Source organism: Mustela nivalis (assembly GCF_964662115.1).
Source record: "Mustela nivalis genome assembly, chromosome: 6".
Lineage (NCBI taxonomy): Eukaryota > Metazoa > Chordata > Mammalia > Carnivora > Mustelidae > Mustela > Mustela nivalis.
Window position 1 is genome coordinate 123,235,537 of NC_139025.1, and position 21,060 is coordinate 123,256,596.

At 66.7% G+C, this 21,060-nt stretch overlaps 2 protein-coding genes across 3 annotated transcripts in view; both read right to left on the reverse strand.

Moving 5' to 3' along the window:
- Positions 1-13,783, reverse strand: part of LOC309867595 (uncharacterized protein) — a 57,147-nt gene extending 43,364 nt beyond the window's left edge. The window contains exons 1-9 of one of the 2 annotated variants that reach the window (XM_082736599.1): positions 13,429-13,783; positions 13,000-13,098; positions 11,333-11,377; positions 10,091-10,208; positions 9,662-9,760; positions 7,995-8,039; positions 6,751-6,868; positions 6,323-6,421; positions 4,656-4,700 (exon numbers count right to left, since the gene is read on the reverse strand). In XM_082736599.1, coding sequence (XP_082592725.1) covers positions 6,351-6,421; positions 6,751-6,868; positions 7,995-8,039; positions 9,662-9,760; positions 10,091-10,208; positions 11,333-11,377; positions 13,000-13,098; positions 13,429-13,454 — 621 coding nt within the window. In that variant the 5' untranslated portion in view covers positions 13,455-13,783 and the 3' untranslated portion in view covers positions 4,656-4,700; positions 6,323-6,350. Of the gene's footprint in view, positions 1-4,655; positions 4,701-6,322; positions 6,422-6,750; positions 6,869-7,994; positions 8,040-9,661; positions 9,761-10,090; positions 10,209-11,332; positions 11,378-12,999; positions 13,099-13,428 lie in introns of those variants that run through there. The other variant, XM_082736598.1, reaches the window with a different exon arrangement.
- LOC309868114 (uncharacterized protein) lies at positions 67-6,333 on the reverse strand (the record flags this gene model as incomplete). Its single annotated transcript, XM_082737577.1, has 4 exons — positions 67-187; positions 1,315-1,359; positions 2,982-3,239; positions 6,329-6,333. The coding sequence occupies 4 exons, from the start codon at positions 6,331-6,333 to the stop codon at positions 67-69; spliced, it is 429 nt and encodes a 142-aa protein (XP_082593703.1).
- Positions 13,784-21,060: the final 7,277 nt, after the last annotated feature.

The window sequence follows — 21,060 nt, forward strand, 5'->3', positions numbered from 1 at the left end:
TTCTCATCATTGACCCAAGCAAGCCGGGGGCGACGCGTGAGGTCCCTGCCCACCCGGAACCCCTCCTTACCGAGGGAGTGGTCGGACGGAGCCATGCCCCGGCGATCCGAGACCCGGGCCCTTTGGGCGTGGCTGGGAGAAGCCAGACTTGGTCGTCAAGGCGAGATCCTCCCTGGGGGATGGGGTTCTAAGGACAGAGGGAGAGGCCGGCTGTCAGAACGGCCTGCTCTCTGGCACGTGCCCCATGCGGCCACGATCGGTCACGCCCGAAGCCCTGGCCGCTGCTGGCCAGGCGGGTGGAGGAAAGAACGACCCAAGGCTCGGAGCCCCCGCAAGCAAGGAAATGGGCCCTGGGGAGCCGCTGTACATCCCTGGTCCTCCAGAAACTGTGGAGATCAGGGCCCCTGTGGGAACCACCCCTTGCTAAGAAAGGCCCCCGAACGTGGCCGGGAACACAAGCTTATCGAGTGCTCCCCCGATGCCTCCCGGGCCCCGAGCCAACGGGGGCGGCCCCAGAACTTATTAGGGCCAGGCAGACGCCAAACCCAGATTGGCCCGGCTGCCGTCCGTGCATCCGGGCGCTGGCACCTGCAGCCAACGTTGGCCCCCATGCCCAGACGGTCCACGTCTGGAGAGGGAGTCGCGGGTCACGGTCTCCCACCAGCGGAAGGCAGGGGACCAATGCCCGCCCTGCAACAGGGTCCAGAGTCTGCCCGCGTGGCGGCCCCTCTTCTGGGGGCCTGGCCGGACAGGCTCTCGCCCAATGCCCACTGTGGCCTGGGGCTCGCCCATTCTTGCCCAGGTCCAGCCAAACGATGCTCAATCGGCAGCCCAAGCAAACATCGAGGGCTGTACTTCAGCAGCCTCCCAGGCTCCCAAAGTCCTTGGGAGTCTGGTGCCTAGGGCAGGAGCTCTGCCCGCTCCAGCCCGAAGAAACTTGCTCTGGGGTTGGCTCGAGCAACCGCCACTCGCTGAGGGGGACAGAAGTCCCTGATGCCAAGGGTCTCCCGACCCGTCTCCTCACGGGCGCACAGGACGCAAAGGGAGGTCCAAGGAGGCCTCAGGGCCACGCGCATCTATGGCGGCATCCCCCCGGGATGCAGTCCCGGCCAGTCCCGCGGCCCAACGTTAGCGTTCCTTGCACCTGCGATGGCTCAAGGGAGCCTGATCACGCGCAAGCCAACGCTGTGTGGACAACGGGGGCCTCCAGCCGTAGCTCAGTGGTGGAGCCAGAGCCCGTGCCGTGATTCCGGCCTCGCGGACGACGCCCGTGGCGCCTGCCATCTCCCTCCACGCCCAGAGTCTCCCACTCACCTGTCGTGGCCAACGCCGCGCCGACCACCTGGCGCCCAAGGCCTGCTGCAAGACACAAGGAGACAAGGGTTCCTAAGGCATGGCTCCCAGGGAGCTGTCCAGGGGAGGGGATTCAGTCTCTAGGCCAGGTGCGCTGCCTCCACACCTCGAGAGGGCCCTGACGTGCACGGGCTTTCCAGGGCAGGAGCAGGGATCCCCGGGGGATCCTTGGCCTCAAGCTCCCAACGGCAGCGCCCCTCCAGGGCCCCGAGGCTCCGGGGGATGCTGACCCCGGCACAGACGCCTGCATTGGGCCTCAGCGTAATCCTATTGAGCATGATTTTTAGGTCATCATCGCTCTTCGAGACCATTTGAGTTCTCATCATTGACCCAAGCAGGTTGGCGGCGATGCGTGCGGTCGCGTCGCCCCCAGAACCTGCTTACCGGGGCTGGGTGGCGGACTGCGCCATGAGCCGGGGTCCTGAGACATTGGACCTGTGGGCAGGGCCGGGCCAGGCAAGACGAGCTGGTGCGGGCGATCTCCCCACTTGTGGATGCGGTTCTGAGGAGAGACGGAGAGACCAGCTGTCCAAAAGCCCGGGTCCGGGGCACCGGCCAGACGTCCGAGGGCTACCTTTCCCATCGTCCTGGCCGGTGGGGGCCGGGCATACGGCCGACCCACGCATGGCTGATGGGCGAGACGACGGAGCAGGGCCCAGGGCCCCAGCTGCCCTTACCAGGGCATCCCCAAACAAGGGAGATCTAGGCCCCTGTGTCAGCACCACCGTCGGCAGAACGGTCCGTGAACATGGGACGGAGCACAGGCTTTTGACGTGTCCCCGCTGTCTCCCTTGGACGTGAGCCGAGGGGGGCGGTCAGGGCCTTTTGACCAGGACGCCGCCCACCCACCCCTGGTCCCACCTGGGAGCCAAGGATTTGAGCCCCTACCCTGGAAGCCCAAGGTGGCTCTGGCCCACGGCTGCCCCAGGGCCGAGCTCTGAATGCCAGGTCACTGTCCACCACTACAGCCAGGCACACCACCGACCTGCTGCCCTGGGCGAGGTACCCGACTCTCGCCGTGCAGCGCCGCTTCGTCAGGACCCGGTCCCGGGTGCTTGAGAGCCTCCAGAGAGAGGCTCCGACCCAATGGCTGCTGGGGCCCGGCACTCGCAGATTCCGCCCCGTAGCCCCGTGGAACCCGGCTGTCTCGCGAGCACAAGGAATCCTCTTGCGCTCTTCGCAAGCAGCCTGGTGGGGTCTCCAACGCCTTGGGCGTCTGCGCTGTGGGGCAGGAGCTCAGGCCTCGTCAGCCCGCGGAAACAAGCCAAGTCCCGGGCCTCGAGCAACACCCCGTGGCAGAAGATCACAGAAGCTTCTGAGACCACAAGTCTCACGTCCACTACGTTCGTAGGCCCACGAGACACGCCCAGATGGGTCAGGGGGCCTCAGGGTCACCTGGGCCTATGGCGGCCACACTGCGCTTTCCAGGTCTTGCCAGCCGCCCGGCCCCACGCTCCCGTTCCCTGTCCCTGGGATGGCTCTAGGGCACCCGCTCCCGGGGAGGTCCACGACGTCTGGACCACGAGGACCGCCACCCCAAGCCCACGGCCTGCTGCAGAGTCACTGCTGGGCTACCCGCTTCTCAAGGCGTCTCGGGCCTCCCTCCGAGCCCAGGGGCTTCCGCTCACCTCTGCTGCATGTCGACACACCGAGGACCTAGCCGGCCAGGCCCGCCGAAGGACACGAGGGGACGAGCATGGCGAAGCCCTGGCTCCCGGGGAGCTGTCCTGGGAAGAGGATTAGGGCGGTGGGCCAGCTTGAGTGCCAGACCACCCCCGTGGGCACGCGCAGAGGCGCCTACGCTCAGGGCCCAACGCGCGGAGACGCTCGAGAGTTCGTTCACCTCTAGCGCCCAACTGCAGCGCGCCCTCAAATGCCCCGAGGGTCTGGGGGATGCTGATCCCCGCACGGTCCCCTGCACTGGGCCTCAGCGTAATCCTATTGAGCATGATTTTTAGGTCATCATCGCTCTTCGAGACCATATGAGTTCTCATCATTGACCCAAGCAAGCCGGGGGCGACGCGTGAGGTCCCTGCCCACCCGGAACCCCTCCTTACCGAGGGAGTGGTCGGGACGGAGCCATGCCCCGGCGATCCGAGACCCGGGCCCTTTGGGCGTGGCTGGGAGAAGCCAGACTTGGTCGTCAAGGCGAGATCCTCCCTGGGGGATGGGGTTCTAAGGACAGAGGGAGAGGCCGGCTGTCAGAACGGCCTGCTCTCTGGCACGTGCCCCATGCGGCCACGATCGGTCACGCCCGAAGCCCTGGCCGCTGCTGGCCAGGCGGGTGGAGGAAAGAACGACCCAAGGCTCGGAGCCCCCGCAAGCAAGGAAATGGGCCCTGGGGAGCCGCTGTACATCCCTGGTCCTCCAGAAACTGTGGAGATCAGGGCCCCTGTGGGAACCACCCCTTGCTAAGAAAGGCCCCCGAACGTGGCCGGGAACACAAGCTTATCGAGTGCTCCCCCGATGCCTCCCGGGCCCCGAGCCAACGGGGGCGGCCCCAGAACTTATTAGGGCCAGGCAGACGCCAAACCCAGATTGGCCCGGCTGCCGTCCGTGCATCCGGGCGCTGGCACCTGCAGCCAACGTTGGCCCCCATGCCCAGACGGTCCACGTCTGGAGAGGGAGTCGCGGGTCACGGTCTCCCACCAGCGGAAGGCAGGGGACCAATGCCCGCCCTGCAACAGGGTCCAGAGTCTGCCCGCGTGGCGGCCCCTCTTCTGGGGGCCTGGCCGGACAGGCTCTCGCCCAATGCCCACTGTGGCCTGGGGCTCGCCCATTCTTGCCCAGGTCCAGCCAAACGATGCTCAATCGGCAGCCCAAGCAAACATCGAGGGCTGTACTTCAGCAGCCTCCCAGGCTCCCAAAGTCCTTGGGAGTCTGGTGCCTAGGGCAGGAGCTCTGCCCGCTCCAGCCCGAAGAAACTTGCTCTGGGGTTGGCTCGAGCAACCGCCACTCGCTGAGGGGGACAGAAGTCCCTGATGCCAAGGGTCTCCCGACCCGTCTCCTCACGGGCGCACAGGACGCAAAGGGAGGTCCAAGGAGGCCTCAGGGCCACGCGCATCTATGGCGGCATCCCCCCGGGATGCAGTCCCGGCCAGTCCCGCGGCCCAACGTTAGCGTTCCTTGCACCTGCGATGGCTCAAGGGAGCCTGATCACGCGCAAGCCAACGCTGTGTGGACAACGGGGGCCTCCAGCCGTAGCTCAGTGGTGGAGCCAGAGCCCGTGCCGTGATTCCGGCCTCGCGGACGACGCCCGTGGCGCCTGCCATCTCCCTCCACGCCCAGAGTCTCCCACTCACCTGTCGTGGCCAACGCCGCGCCGACCACCTGGCGCCCAAGGCCTGCTGCAAGACACAAGGAGACAAGGGTTCCTAAGGCATGGCTCCCAGGGAGCTGTCCAGGGGAGGGGATTCAGTCTCTAGGCCAGGTGCGCTGCCTCCACACCTCGAGAGGGCCCTGACGTGCACGGGCTTTCCAGGGCAGGAGCAGGGATCCCCGGGGGATCCTTGGCCTCAAGCTCCCAACGGCAGCGCCCCTCCAGGGCCCCGAGGCTCCGGGGGATGCTGACCCCGGCACAGACGCCTGCATTGGGCCTCAGCGTAATCCTATTGAGCATGATTTTTAGGTCATCATCGCTCTTCGAGACCATTTGAGTTCTCATCATTGACCCAAGCAGGTTGGCGGCGATGCGTGCGGTCGCGTCGCCCCCAGAACCTGCTTACCGGGGCTGGGTGGCGGACTGCGCCATGAGCCGGGGTCCTGAGACATTGGACCTGTGGGCAGGGCCGGGCCAGGCAAGACGAGCTGGTGCGGGCGATCTCCCCACTTGTGGATGCGGTTCTGAGGAGAGACGGAGAGACCAGCTGTCCAAAAGCCCGGGTCCGGGGCACCGGCCAGACGTCCGAGGGCTACCTTTCCCATCGTCCTGGCCGGTGGGGGCCGGGCATACGGCCGACCCACGCATGGCTGATGGGCGAGACGACGGAGCAGGGCCCAGGGCCCCAGCTGCCCTTACCAGGGCATCCCCAAACAAGGGAGATCTAGGCCCCTGTGTCAGCACCACCGTCGGCAGAACGGTCCGTGAACATGGGACGGAGCACAGGCTTTTGACGTGTCCCCGCTGTCTCCCTTGGACGTGAGCCGAGGGGGGCGGTCAGGGCCTTTTGACCAGGACGCCGCCCACCCACCCCTGGTCCCACCTGGGAGCCAAGGATTTGAGCCCCTACCCTGGAAGCCCAAGGTGGCTCTGGCCCACGGCTGCCCCAGGGCCGAGCTCTGAATGCCAGGTCACTGTCCACCACTACAGCCAGGCACACCACCGACCTGCTGCCCTGGGCGAGGTACCCGACTCTCGCCGTGCAGCGCCGCTTCGTCAGGACCCGGTCCCGGGTGCTTGAGAGCCTCCAGAGAGAGGCTCCGACCCAATGGCTGCTGGGGCCCGGCACTCGCAGATTCCGCCCCGTAGCCCCGTGGAACCCGGCTGTCTCGCGAGCACAAGGAATCCTCTTGCGCTCTTCGCAAGCAGCCTGGTGGGGTCTCCAACGCCTTGGGCGTCTGCGCTGTGGGGCAGGAGCTCAGGCCTCGTCAGCCCGCGGAAACAAGCCAAGTCCCGGGCCTCGAGCAACACCCCGTGGCAGAAGATCACAGAAGCTTCTGAGACCACAAGTCTCACGTCCACTACGTTCGTAGGCCCACGAGACACGCCCAGATGGGTCAGGGGGCCTCAGGGTCACCTGGGCCTATGGCGGCCACACTGCGCTTTCCAGGTCTTGCCAGCCGCCCGGCCCCACGCTCCCGTTCCCTGTCCCTGGGATGGCTCTAGGGCACCCGCTCCCGGGGAGGTCCACGACGTCTGGACCACGAGGACCGCCACCCCAAGCCCACGGCCTGCTGCAGAGTCACTGCTGGGCTACCCGCTTCTCAAGGCGTCTCGGGCCTCCCTCCGAGCCCAGGGGCTTCCGCTCACCTCTGCTGCATGTCGACACACCGAGGACCTAGCCGGCCAGGCCCGCCGAAGGACACGAGGGGACGAGCATGGCGAAGCCCTGGCTCCCGGGGAGCTGTCCTGGGAAGAGGATTAGGGCGGTGGGCCAGCTTGAGTGCCAGACCACCCCCGTGGGCACGCGAGAGGCGCCTACGCTCAAGGCCCAACGCGCGGAGACGCTCGAGAGTTCGTTCACCTCTAGCGCCCAACTGCAGCGCGCCCTCAAATGCCCCGAGGGTCTGGGGGATGCTGATCCCCGCACGGTCCCCTGCACTGGGCCTCAGCGTAATCCTATTGAGCATGATTTTTAGGTCATCATCGCTCTTCGAGACCATATGAGTTCTCATCATTGACCCAAGCAAGCCGGGGGCGACGCGTGAGGTCCCTGCCCACCCGGAACCCCTCCTTACCGAGGGAGCGGTCGGGACGGAGCCATGCCCCGGCGATCCGAGACCCGGGCCCTTTGGGCGTGGCTGGGAGAAGCCAGACTTGGTCGTCAAGGCGAGATCCTCCCTGGGGGATGGGGTTCTAAGGACAGAGGGAGAGGCCGGCTGTCAGAACGGCCTGCTCTCTGGCACGTGCCCCATGCGGCCACGATCGGTCACGCCCGAAGCCCTGGCCGCTGCTGGCCAGGCGGGTGGAGGAAAGAACGACCCAAGGCTCGGAGCCCCCGCAAGCAAGGAAATGGGCCCTGGGGAGCCGCTGTACATCCCTGGTCCTCCAGAAACTGTGGAGATCAGGGCCCCTGTGGGAACCACCCCTTGCTAAGAAAGGCCCCCGAACGTGGCCGGGAACACAAGCTTATCGAGTGCTCCCCCGATGCCTCCCGGGCCCCGAGCCAACGGGGGCGGCCCCAGAACTTATTAGGCCAGGCAGACGCCAAACCCAGATTGGCCCGGCTGCCGTCCGTGCATCCGGGCGCTGGCACCTGCAGCCAACGTTGGCCCCCCATGCCCAGACGGTCCACGTCTGGAGAGGGAGTCGCGGGTCACGGTCTCCCACCAGCGGAAGGCAGGGGACCAATGCCCGCCCTGCAACAGGGTCCAGAGTCTGCCCGCGTGGCGGCCCCTCCTCTGGGGGCCTGACCGGACAGGCTCTCGCCCAATGCCCACTGTGGCCTGGGGCTCGCCCATTCTTGCCCAGGTCCAGCCAAACGATGCTCAATCGGCAGCCCAAGCAAACATCGAGGGCTGTACTTCAGCAGCCTCCCAGGCTCCCAAAGTCCTTGGAGTCTGGTGCCTAGGGCAGGAGCTCTGCCCGCTCCAGCCCGAAGAAACTTGCTCTGGGGTTGGCTCGAGCAACCGCCACTCGCTGAGGGGGACAGAAGTCCCTGACGCCAAGGGTCTCCCGACCCGTCTCCTCACGGGCGCACAGGACGCAAAGGGAGGTCCAAGGAGGCCTCAGGGCCACGCGCATCTATGGCGGCATCCCCCCGGGATGCAGTCCCGGCCAGTCCCGCGGCCCAACGTTAGCGTTCCCTGCACCTGCGATGGCTCAAGGGAGCCTGATCACGCGCAAGCCAACGCTGTGTGGACAACGGGGGCCTCCAGCCGTAGCTCAGTGGTGGAGCCAGAGCCCGTGCCGTGATTCCGGCCTCGCGGACGACGCCCGTGGCGCCTGCCATCTCCCTCCAGGCCCAGAGTCTCCCACTCACCTGTCGTGGCCAACGCCGCGCCGACCACCTGGCGCCCAAGGCCTGCTGCAAGACACAAGGAGACAAGGGTTCCTAAGGCATGGCTCCCAGGGAGCTGTCCAGGGGAGGGGATTCAGTCTCTAGGCCAGGTGCGCTGCCTCCACACCTCGAGGGGGCCCTGACGTGCACGGGCTTTCCAGGGCAGGAGCAGGGATCCCCGGGGGATCCTTGGCCTCAAGCTCCCAACGGCAGCGCCCCTCCAGGGCCCCGAGGCTCCGGGGGATGCTGACCCCGGCACAGACGCCTGCATTGGGCCTCAGCGTAATCCTATTGAGCATGATTTTTAGGTCATCATCGCTCTTCGAGACCATTTGAGTTCTCATCATTGACCCAAGCAGGTTGGCGGCGATGCGTGCGGTCGCGTCGCCCCCAGAACCTGCTTACCGGGGCTGGGTGGCGGACTGCGCCATGAGCCGGGGTCCTTAGACATTGGACCTGTGGGCAGGGCCGGGCCAGGCAAGACGAGCTGGTGCGGGCGATCTCCCCACTTGTGGATGCGGTTCTGAGGAGAGACGGAGAGACCAGCTGTCCAAAAGCCCGGGTCCGGGGCACCGGCCAGACGTCCGAGGGCTACCTTTCCCATCGTCCTGGCCGGTGGGGGCCGGGCATACGGCCGACCCACGCATGGCTGATGGGCGAGACGACGGAGCAGGGCCCAGGGCCCCAGCTGCCCTTACCAGGGCATCCCCAAACAAGGGAGATCTAGGCCCCTGTGTCAGCACCACCGTCGGCAGAACGGTCCGTGAACATGGGACGGAGCACAGGCTTTTGACGTGTCCCCGCTGTCTCCCTTGGACGTGAGCCGAGGGGGGCGGTCAGGGCCTTTTGACCAGGACGCCGCCCACCCACCCCTGGTCCCACCTGGGAGCCAAGGATTTGAGCCCCTACCCTGGAAGCCCAAGGTGGCTCTGGCCCACGGCTGCCCCAGGGCCGAGCTCTGAATGCCAGGTCACTGTCCACCACTACAGCCAGGCACACCACCGACCTGCTGCCCTGGGCGAGGTACCCGACTCTCGCCGTGCAGCGCCGCTTCGTCAGGACCCGGTCCCGGGTGCTTGAGAGCCTCCAGAGAGAGGCTCCGACCCAATGGCTGCTGGGGCCCGGCACTCGCAGATTCCGCCCCGTAGCCCCGTGGAACCCGGCTGTCTCGCGAGCACAAGGAATCCTCTTGCGCTCTTCGCAAGCAGCCTGGTGGGGTCTCCAACGCCTTGGGCGTCTGCGCTGTGGGGCAGGAGCTCAGGCCTCGTCAGCCCGCGGAAACAAGCCAAGTCCCGGGCCTCGAGCAACACCCCGTGGCAGAAGATCACAGAAGCTTCTGAGACCACAAGTCTCACGTCCACTACGTTCGTAGGCCCACGAGACACGCCCAGATGGGTCAGGGGGCCTCAGGGTCACCTGGGCCTATGGCGGCCACACTGCGCTTTCCAGGTCTTGCCAGCCGCCCGGCCCCACGCTCCCGTTCCCTGTCCCTGGGATGGCTCTAGGGCACCCGCTCCCGGGGAGGTCCACGACGTCTGGACCACGAGGACCGCCACCCCAAGCCCACGGCCTGCTGCAGAGTCACTGCTGGGCTACCCGCTTCTCAAGGCGTCTCGGGCCTCCCTCCGAGCCCAGGGGCTTCCGCTCACCTCTGCTGCATGTCGACACACCGAGGACCTAGCCGGCCAGGCCCGCCGAAGGACACGAGGGGACGAGCATGGCGAAGCCCTGGCTCCCGGGGAGCTGTCCTGGGAAGAGGATTAGGGCGGTGGGCCAGCTTGAGTGCCAGACCACCCCCGTGGGCACGCGCAGAGGCGCCTACGCTCAGGGCCCAACGCGCGGAGACGCTCGAGAGTTCGTTCACCTCTAGCGCCCAACTGCAGCGCGCCCTCAAATGCCCCGAGGGTCTGGGGGATGCTGATCCCCGCACGGTCCCCTGCACTGGGCCTCAGCGTAATCCTATTGAGCATGATTTTTAGGTCATCATCGCTCTTCGAGACCATATGAGTTCTCATCATTGACCCAAGCAAGCCGGGGGCGACGCGTGAGGTCCCTGCCCACCCGGAACCCCTCCTTACCGAGGGAGCGGTCGGGACGGAGCCATGCCCCGGCGATCCGAGACCCGGGCCCTTTGGGCGTGGCTGGGAGAAGCCAGACTTGGTCGTCAAGGCGAGATCCTCCCTGGGGGATGGGGTTCTAAGGACAGAGGAGAGGCCGGCTGTCAGAACGGCCTGCTCTCTGGCACGTGCCCCATGCGGCCACGATCGGTCACGCCCGAAGCCCTGGCCGCTGCTGGCCAGGCGGGTGGAGGAAAGAACGACCCAAGGCTCGGAGCCCCCGCAAGCAAGGAAATGGGCCCTGGGGAGCCGCTGTACATCCCTGGTCCTCCAGAAACTGTGGAGATCAGGGCCCCTGTGGGAACCACCCCTTGCTAAGAAAGGCCCCCGAACGTGGCCGGGAACACAAGCTTATCGAGTGCTCCCCCGATGCCTCCCGGGCCCCGAGCCAACGGGGGCGGCCCCAGAACTTATTAGGGCCAGGCAGACGCCAAACCCAGATTGGCCCGGCTGCCGTCCGTGCATCCGGGCGCTGGCACCTGCAGCCAACGTTGGCCCCCATGCCCAGACGGTCCACGTCTGGAGAGGGAGTCGCGGGTCACGGTCTCCCACCAGCGGAAGGCAGGGGACCAATGCCCGCCCTGCAACAGGGTCGAGTCTGCCCGCGTGGCGGCCCCTCCTCTGGGGGCCTGGCCGGACAGGCTCTCGCCCAATGCCCACTGTGGCCTGGGGCTCGCCCATTCTTGCCCAGGTCCAGCCAAACGATGCTCAATCGGCAGCCCAAGCAAACATCGAGGGCTGTACTTCAGCAGCCTCCCAGGCTCCCAAAGTCCTTGGGAGTCTGGTGCCTAGGGCAGGAGCTCTGCCCGCTCCAGCCCGAAGAAACTTGCTCTGGGGTTGGCTCGAGCAACCGCCACTCGCTGAGGGGGACAGAAGTCCCTGATGCCAAGGGTCTCCCGACCCGTCTCCTCACGGGCGCACAGGACGCAAAGGGAGGTCCAAGGAGGCCTCAGGGCCACGCGCATCTATGGCGGCATCCCCCCGGGATGCAGTCCCGGCCAGTCCCGCGGCCCAACGTTCGCGTTCCCTGCACCTGCGATGGCTCAAGGGAGCCTGATCACGCGCAAGCCAACGCTGTGTGGACAACGGGGGCCTCCAGCCGTAGCTCAGTGGTGGAGCCAGAGCCCGTGCCATGATTCCGGCCTCGCGGACGACGCCCGTGGCGCCTGCCATCTCCCTCCAGGCCCAGAGTCTCCCACTCACCTGTCGTGGCCAACGCCGCGCCGACCACCTGGCGCCCAAGGCCTGCTACAAGACACAAGGAGACAAGGGTTCCTAAGGCATGGCTCCCAGGGAGCTGTCCAGGGGAGGGGATTCAGTCTCTAGGCCAGGTGCGCTGCCTCCACACCTCGAGGGGGCCCTGACGTGCACGGGCTTTCCAGGGCAGGAGCAGGGATCCCCGGGGGATCCTTGGCCTCAAGCTCCCAACGGCAGCGCCCCTCCAGGGCCCCGAGGCTCCGGGGGATGCTGACCCCGGCACAGACACCTGCATTGGGCCTCAGCGTAATCCTATTGAGCATGATTTTTAGGTCATCATCGCTCTTCGAGACCATTTGAGTTCTCATCATTGACCCAAGCAGGTTGGCGGCGATGCGTGCGGTCGCGTCGCCCCCAGAACCTGCTTACCGGGGCTGGGTGGCGGACTGCGCCATGAGCCGGGGTCCTGAGACATTGGACCTGTTGGCAGGGCCGGGCCAGGCAAGACGAGCTGGTGCGGGCGATCTCCCCACTTGTGGATGCGGTTCTGAGGAGAGACGGAGAGACCAGCTGTCCAAAAGCCCGGGTCCGGGGCACCGGCCAGACGTCCGAGGGCTACCTTTCCCATCGTCCTGGCCGGTGGGGGCCGGGCATACGGCCGACCCACGCATGGCTGATGGGCGAGACGACGGAGCAGGGCCCAGGGCCCCAGCTGCCCTTACCAGGGCATCCCCAAACAAGGGAGATCTAGGCCCCTGTGTCAGCACCACCGTCGGCAGAACGGTCCGTGAACATGGGACGGAGCACAGGCTTTTGACGTGTCCCCGCTGTCTCCCTTGGACGTGTGCCGAGGGGGGCGGTCAGGGCCTTTTGACCAGGACGCCGCCCACCCACCCCTGGTCCCACCTGGGAGCCAAGGATTTGAGCCCCTACCCTGGAAGCCCAAGGTGGCTCTGGCCCACGGCTGCCCCAGGGCCGAACTCTGAATGCCAGGTCACTGTCCACCACTACAGCCAGGCACACCACCGACCTGCTGCCCTGGGCGAGGTACCCGACTCTCGCCGTGCAGCGCCGCTTCGTCAGGACCCGGTCCCGGGTGCTTGAGAGCCTCCAGAGAGAGGCTCCGACCCAATGGCTGCTGGGGCCCGGCACTCGCAGATTCCGCCCCGTAGCCCCGTGGAACCCGGCTGTCTCGCGAGCACAAGGAATCCTCTTGCGCTCTTCGCAAGCAGCCTGGTGGGGTCTCCAACGCCTTGGGCGTCTGCGCTGTGGGGCAGGAGCTCAGGCCTCGTCAGCCCGCGGAAACAAGCCAAGTCCCGGGCCTCGAGCAACACCCCGTGGCAGAAGATCACAGAAGCTTCTGAGACCACAAGTCTCACGTCCACTACGTTCGTAGGCCCACGAGACACGCCCAGATGGGTCAGGGGGCCTCAGGGTCACCTGGGCCTATGGCGGCCACACTGCGCTTTCCAGGTCTTGCCAGCCGCCCGGCCCCACGCTCCCGTTCCCTGTCCCTGGGATGGCTCTAGGGCACCCGCTCCCGGGGAGGTCCACGACGTCTGGACCACGAGGACCGCCACCCCAAGCCCACGGCCTGCTGCAGAGTCACTGCTGGGCTACCCGCTTCTCAAGGCGTCTCGGGCCTCCCTCCGAGCCCAGGGGCTTCCGCTCACCTCTGCTGCATGTCGACACACCGAGGACCTAGCCGGCCAGGCCCGCCGAAGGACACGAGGGGACGAGCATGGCGAAGCCCTGGCTCCCGGGGAGCTGTCCTGGGAAGAGGATTAGGGCGGTGGGCCAGCTTGAGTGCCAGACCACCCCCGTGGGCACGCGCAGAGGCGCCTACGCTCAGGGCCCAACGCGCGGAGACGCTCGAGAGTTCGTTCACCTCTAGCGCCCAACTGCAGCGCGCCCTCAAATGCCCCGAGGGTCTGGGGGATGCTGATCCCCGCACGGTCCCCTGCACTGGGCCTCAGCGTAATCCTATTGAGCATGATTTTTAGGTCATCATCGCTCTTCGAGACCATATGAGTTCTCATCATTGACCCAAGCAAGCCGGGGGCGACGCGTGAGGTCCCTGCCCACCCGGAACCCCTCCTTACCGAGGGAGCGGTCGGGACGGAGCCATGCCCCGGCGATCCGAGACCCGGGCCCTTTGGGCGTGGCTGGGAGAAGCCAGACTTGGTCGTCAAGGCGAGATCCTCCCTGGGGGATGGGGTTCTAAGGACAGAGGGAGAGGCCGGCTGTCAGAACGGCCTGCTCTCTGGCACGTGCCCCATGCGGCCACGATCGGTCACGCCCGAAGCCCTGGCCGCTGCTGGCCAGGCGGGTGGAGGAAAGAACGACCCAAGGCTCGGAGCCCCCGCAAGCAAGGAAATGGGCCCTGGGGAGCCGCTGTACATCCCTGGTCCTCCAGAAACTGTGGAGATCAGGGCCCCTGTGGGAACCACCCCTTGCTAAGAAAGGCCCCCGAACGTGGCCGGGAACACAAGCTTATCGAGTGCTCCCCCGATGCCTCCCGGGCCCCGAGCCAACGGGGGCGGCCCCAGAACTTATTAGGGCCAGGCAGACGCCAAACCCAGATTGGCCCGGCTGCCGTCCGTGCATCCGGGCGCTGGCACCTGCAGCCAACGTTGGCCCCCATGCCCAGACGGTCCACGTCTGGAGAGGGAGTCGCGGGTCACGGTCTCCCACCAGCGGAAGGCAGGGGACCAATGCCCGCCCTGCAACAGGGTCCAGAGTCTGCCCGCGTGGCGGCCCCTCCTCTGGGGGCCTGACCGGACAGGCTCTCGCCCAATGCCCACTGTGGCCTGGGGCTCGCCCATTCTTGCCCAGGTCCAGCCAAACGATGCTCAATCGGCAGCCCAAGCAAACATCGAGGGCTGTACTTCAGCAGCCTCCCAGGCTCCCAAAGTCCTTGGGAGTCTGGTGCCTAGGGCAGGAGCTCTGCCCGCTCCAGCCCGAAGAAACTTGCTCTGGGGTTGGCTCGAGCAACCGCCACTCGCTGAGGGGGACAGAAGTCCCTGACGCCAAGGGTCTCCCGACCCGTCTCCTCACGGGCGCACAGGACGCAAAGGGAGGTCCAAGGAGGCCTCAGGGCCACGCGCATCTATGGCGGCATCCCCCCGGGATCCAGTCCCGGCCAGTCCCGCGGCCCAACGTTCGCGTTCCCTGCACCTGCGATGGCTCAAGGGAGCCTGATCACGCGCAAGCCAACGCTGTGTGGACAACGGGGGCCTCCAGCCGTAGCTCAGTGGTGGAGCCAGAGCCCGTGCCGTGATTCCGGCCTCGCGGACGACGCCCGTGGCGCCTGCCATCTCCCTCCAGGCCCAGAGTCTCCCACTCACCTGTCGTGGCCAACGCCGCGCCGACCACCTGGCGCCCAAGGCCTGCTACAAGACACAAGGAGACAAGGGTTCCTAAGGCATGGCTCCCAGGGAGCTGTCCAGGGGAGGGGATTCAGTCTCTAGGCCAGGTGCGCTGCCTCCACACCTCGAGGGGGCCCTGACGTGCACGGGCTTTCCAGGGCAGGAGCAGGGATCCCCGGGGGATCCTTGGCCTCAAGCTCCCAACGGCAGCGCCCCTCCAGGGCCCCGAGGCTCCGGGGGATGCTGACCCCGGCACAGACGCCTGCATTGGGCCTCAGCGTAATCCTATTGAGCATGATTTTTAGGTCATCATCGCTCTTCGAGACCATTTGAGTTCTCATCATTGACCCAAGCAGTTTGGCGGCGATGCGTGCGGTCGCGTCGCCCCCAGAACCTGCTTATCGGGGCTGGGTGGCGGACTGTGCCATGAGCCGGGGTCCTGAGACATTGGACCTGTGGGCAGGGCCGGTCCAGGCAAGACGAGCTGGTGCGGGCGATCTCCCCACTTGTGGATGCGGTTCTGAGGAGAGACGGAGAGACCAGCTGTCCAAAAGCCCGGGTCCGGGGCACCGGCCAGACGTCCGAGGGCTACCTTTCCCATCGTCCTGGCCGGTGGGGGCCGGGCATACGGCCGACCCACGCATGGCTGATGGGCGAGACGACGGAGCAGGGCCCAGGGCCCCAGCTGCCCTTACCAGGGCATCCCCAAACAAGGGAGATCTAGGCCCCTGTGTCAGCACCACCGTCGGCAGAACGGTCCGTGAACATGGGACGGAGCACAGGCTTTTGACGTGTCCCCGCTGTCTCCCTTGGACGTGAGCCGAGGGGGGCGGTCAGGGCCTTTTGACCAGGACGCCGCCCACCCACCCCTGGTCCCACCTGGGAGCCAAGGATTTGAGCCCCTACCCTGGAAGCCCAAGGTGGCTCTGGCCCACGGCTGCCCCAGGGCCGAGCTCTGAATGCCAGGTCACTGTCCACCACTACAGCCAGGCACACCACCGACCTGCTGCCCTGGGCGAGGTACCCGACTCTCGCCGTGCAGCGCCGCTTTGTCAGGACCCGGTCCCGGGTGCTTGAGAGCCTCCAGAGAGAGGCTCCGACCCAATGGCTGCTGGGGCCCGGCACTCGCAGATTCCGCCCCGTAGCCCCGTGGAACCCGGCTGTCTCGCGAGCACAAGGAATCCTCTTGCGCTCTTCGCAAGCAGCCTGGTGGGGTCTCCAACGCCTTGGGCGTCTGCGCTGTGGGGCAGGAGCTCAGGCCTCGTCAGCCCGCGGAAACAAGCCAAGTCCCGGGCCTCGAGTAACACCCCGTGGCAGAAGATCACAGAAGCTTCTGAGACCACAAGTCTCACGTCCACTACGTTCGTAGGCCCACGAGACACGCCCAGATGGGTCAGGGGGCCTCGGGGTCACCTGGGCCTATGGCGGCCACACTGCGCTTTCCAGGTCTTGCCAGCCGCCCGGCCCCACGCTCCCGTTCCCTGTCCCTGGGATGGCTCTAGGGCACCCGCTCCCGGGGAGGTCCACGACGTCTGGACCACGAGGACCGCCACCCCAAGCCCACGGCCTGCTGCAGAGTCACTGCTGGGCTACCCGCTTCTCAAGGCGTCTCGGGCCTCCCTCCGAGCCCAGGGGCTTCCGCTCACCTCTGCTGCATGTCGACACACCGAGGACCTAGCCGGCCAGGCCCGCCGAAGGACACGAGGGGACGAGCATGGCGAAGCCCTGGCTCCCGGGGAGCTGTCCTGGGAAGAGGATTAGGGCGGTGGGCCAGCTTGAGTGCCAGACCACCCCCGTGGGCACGCGCAGAGGCGCCTACGCTCAGGGCCCAACGCGCGGAGACGCTCGAGAGTTCGTTCACCTCTAGCGCCCAACTGCAGCGCGCCCTCAAATGCCCCGAGGGTCTGGGGGATGCTGATCCCCGCACGGTCCCCTGCACTGGGCCTCAGCGTAATCCTATTGAGCATGATTTTTAGGTCATCATCGCTCTTCGAGACCATATGAGTTCTCATCATTGACCCAAGCAAGCCGGGGGCGACGCGTGAGGTCCCTGCCCACCCGGAACCCCTCCTTACCGAGGGAGCGGTCGGGACGGAGCCATGCCCCGGCGATCCGAGACCCGGGCCCTTTGGGCGTGGCTGGGAGAAGCCAGACTTGGTCGTCAAGGCGAGATCCTCCCTGGGGGATGGGGTTCTAAGGACAGAGGGAGAGGCCGGCTGTCAGAACGGCCTGCTCTCTGGCACGTGCCCCATGCGGCCACGATCGGTCACGCCCGAAGCCCTGGCCGCTGCTGGCCAGGCGGGTGGAGGAAAGAACGACCCAAGGCTCGGAGCCCCCGCAAGCAAGGAAATGGGCCCTGGGGAGCCGCTGTACATCCCTGGTCCTCCAGAAACTGTGGAGATCAGGGCCCCTGTGGGAACCACCCCTTGCTAAGAAAGGCCCCCGAACGTGGCCGGGAACACAAGCTTATCGAGTGCTCCCCCGATGCCTCCCGGGCCCCGAGCCAACGGGGGCGGCCCCAGAACTTATTAGGGCCAGGCAGACGCCAAACCCAGATTGGCCCGGCTGCCGTCCGTGCATCCGGGCGCTGGCACCTGCAGCCAACGTTGGCCCCCATGCCCAGACGGTCCACGTCTGGAGAGGGAGTCGCGGGTCACGGTCTCCCACCAGCGGAAGGCAGGGGACCAATGCCCGCCCTGCAACAGGGTCGAGTCTGCCCGCGTGGCGGCCCCTCCTCTGGGGGCCTGGCCGGACAGGCTCTCGCCCAATGCCCACTGTGGCCTGGGGCTCGCCCATTCTTGCCCAGGTCCAGCCAAACGATGCTCAATCGGCAGCCCAAGCAAACATCGAGGGCTGTACTTCAGCAGCCTCCCAGGCTCCCAAAGTCCTTGGGAGTCTGGTGCCTAGGGCAGGAGCTCTGCCCGCTCCAGCCCGAAGAAACTTGCTCTGGGGTTGGCTCGAGCAACCGCCACTCGCTGAGGGGGACAGAAGTCCCTGATGCCAAGGGTCTCCCGACCCGTCTCCTCACGGGCGCACAGGACGCAAAGGGAGGTCCAAGGAGGCCTCAGGGCCACGCGCATCTATGGCGGCATCCCCCCGGGATGCAGTCCCGGCCAGTCCCGCGGCCCAACGTTCGCGTTCCCTGCACCTGCGATGGCTCAAGGGAGCCTGATCACGCGCAAGCCAACGCTGTGTGGACAACGGGGGCCTCCAGCCGTAGCTCAGTGGTGGAGCCAGAGCCCGTGCCATGATTCCGGCCTCGCGGACGACGCCCGTGGCGCCTGCCATCTCCCTCCAGGCCCAGAGTCTCCCACTCACCTGTCGTGGCCAACGCCGCGCCGACCACCTGGCGCCCAAGGCCTGCTACAAGACACAAGGAGACAAGGGTTCCTAAGGCATGGCTCCCAGGGAGCTGTCCAGGGGAGGGGATTCAGTCTCTAGGCCAGGTGCGCTGCCTCCACACCTCGAGGGGGCCCTGACGTGCACGGGCTTTCCAGGGCAGGAGCAGGGATCCCCGGGGGATCCTTGGCCTCAAGCTCCCAACGGCAGCGCCCCTCCAGGGCCCCGAGGCTCCGGGGGATGCTGACACCGGCACAGACACCTGCATTGGGCCTCAGCGTAATCCTATTGAGCATGATTTTTAGGTCATCATCGCTCTTCGAGACCATTTGAGTTCTCATCATTGACCCAAGCAGGTTGGCGGCGATGCGTGCGGTCGCGTCGCCCCCAGAACCTGCTTACCGGGGCTGGGTGGCGGACTGCGCCATGAGCCGGGGTCCTGAGACATTGGACCTGTTGGCAGGGCCGGGCCAGGCAAGACGAGCTGGTGCGGGCGATCTCCCCACTTGTGGATGCGGTTCTGAGGAGAGACGGAGAGACCAGCTGTCCAAAAGCCCGGGTCCGGGGCACCGGACAGACGTCCGAGGGCTACCTTTCCCATCGTCCTGGCCGGTGGGGGCCGGGCATACGGCCGACCCACGCATGGCTGATGGGCGAGACGACGGAGCAGGGCCCAGGGCCCCAGCTGCCCTTACCAGGGCATCCCCAAACAAGGGAGATCTAGGCCCCTGTGTCAGCACCACCGTCGGCAGAACGGTCCGTGAACATGGGACGGAGCACAGGCTTTTGACGTGTCCCCGCTGTCTCCCTTGGACGTGTGCCGAGGGGGGCGGTCAGGGCCTTTTGACCAGGACGCCGCCCACCCACCCCTGGTCCCACCTGGGAGCCAAGGATTTGAGCCCCTACCCTGGAAGCCCAAGGTGGCTCTGGCCCACGGCTGCCCCAGGGCCGAACTCTGAATGCCAGGTCACTGTCCACCACTACAGCCAGGCACACCACCGACCTGCTGCCCTGGGCGAGGTACCCGACTCTCGCCGTGCAGCGCCGCTTCGTCAGGACCCGGTCCCGGGTGCTTGAGAGCCTCCAGAGAGAGGCTCCGACCCAATGGCTGCTGGGGCCCGGCACTCGCAGATTCCGCCCCGTAGCCCCGTGGAACCCGGCTGTCTCGCGAGCACAAGGAATCCTCTTGCGCTCTTCGCAAGCAGCCTGGTGGGGTCTCCAACGCCTTGGGCGTCTGCGCTGTGGGGCAGGAGCTCAGGCCTCGTCAGCCCGCGGAAACAAGCCAAGTCCCGGGCCTCGAGCAACACCCCGTGGCAGAAGATCACAGAAGCTTCTGAGACCACAAGTCTCACGTCCACTACGTTCGTAGGCCCACGAGACACGCCCAGATGGGTCAGGGGGCCTCAGGGTCACCTGGGCCTATGGCGGCCACACTGCGCTTTCCAGGTCTTGCCAGCCGCCCGGCCCCACGCTCCCGTTCCCTGTCCCTGGGATGGCTCTAGGGCACCCGCTCCCGGGGAGGTCCACGACGTCTGGACCACGAGGACCGCCACCCCAAGCCCACGGCCTGCTGCAGAGTCACTGCTGGGCTACCCGCTTCTCAAGGCGTCTCGGGCCTCCCTCCGAGCCCAGGGGCTTCCGCTCACCTCTGCTGCATGTCGACACACCGAGGACCTAGCCGGCCAGGCCCGCCGAAGGACACGAGGGGACGAGCATGGCGAAGCCCTGGCTCCCGGGGAGCTGTCCTGGGAAGAGGATTAGGGCGGTGGGCCAGCTTGAGTGCCAGACCACCCCCGTGGGCACGCGCAGAGGCGCCTACGCTCAGGGCCCAACGCGCGGAGACGCTCGAGAGTTCGTTCACCTCTAGCGCCCAACTGCAGCGCGCCCTCAAATGCCCCGAGGGTCTGGGGGATGCTGATCCCCGCACGGTCCCCTGCACTGGGCCTCAGCGTAATCCTATTGAGCATGATTTTTAGGTCATCATCGCTCTTCGAGACCATATGAGTTCTCATCATTGACCCAAGCAAGCCGGGGGCGACGCGTGAGGTCCCTGCCCACCCGGAACCCCTCCTTACCGAGGGAGCGGTCGGGACGGAGCCATGCCCCGGCGATCCGAGACCCGGGCCCTTTGGGCGTGGCTGGGAGAAGCCAGACTTGGTCGTCAAGGCGAGATCCTCCCTGGGGGATGGGGTTCTAAGGACAGAGGGAGAGGCCGGCTGTCAGAACGGCCTGCTCTCTGGCACGTGCCCCATGCGGCCACGATCGGTCACGCCCGAAGCCCTGGCCGCTGCTGGCCAGGCGGGTGGAGGAAAGAACGACCCAAGGCTCGGAGCCCCCGCAAGCAAGGAAATGGGCCCTGGGGAGCCGCTGTACATCCCTGGTCCTCCAGAAACTGTGGAGATCAGGGCCCCTGTGGGAACCACCCCTTGCTAAGAAAGGCCCCCGAACGTGGCCGGGAACACAAGCTTATCGAGTGCTCCCCCGATGCCTCCCGGGCCCCGAGCCAACGGGGGCGGCCCCAGAACTTATTAGGGCCAGGCAGACGCCAAACCCAGATTGGCCCGGCTGCCGTCCGTGCATCCGGGCGCTGGCACCTGCAGCCAACGTTGGCCCCCATGCCCAGACGGTCCACGTCTGGAGAGGGAGTCGCGGGTCACGGTCTCCCACCAGCGGAAGGCAGGGGACCAATGCCCGCCCTGCAACAGGGTCCAGAGTCTGCCCGCGTGGCGGCCCCTCCTCTGGGGGCCTGACCGGACAGGCTCTCGCCCAATGCCCACTGTGGCCTGGGGCTCGCCCATTCTTGCCCAGGTCCAGCCAAACGATGCTCAATCGGCAGCCCAAGCAAACATCGAGGGCTGTACTTCAGCAGCCTCCCAGGCTCCCAAAGTCCTTGGGAGTCTGGTGCCTAGGGCAGGAGCTCTGCCCGCTCCAGCCCGAAGAAACTTGCTCTGGGGTTGGCTCGAGCAACCGCCACTCGCTGAGGGGGACAGAAGTCCCTGACGCCAAGGGTCTCCCGACCCGTCTCCT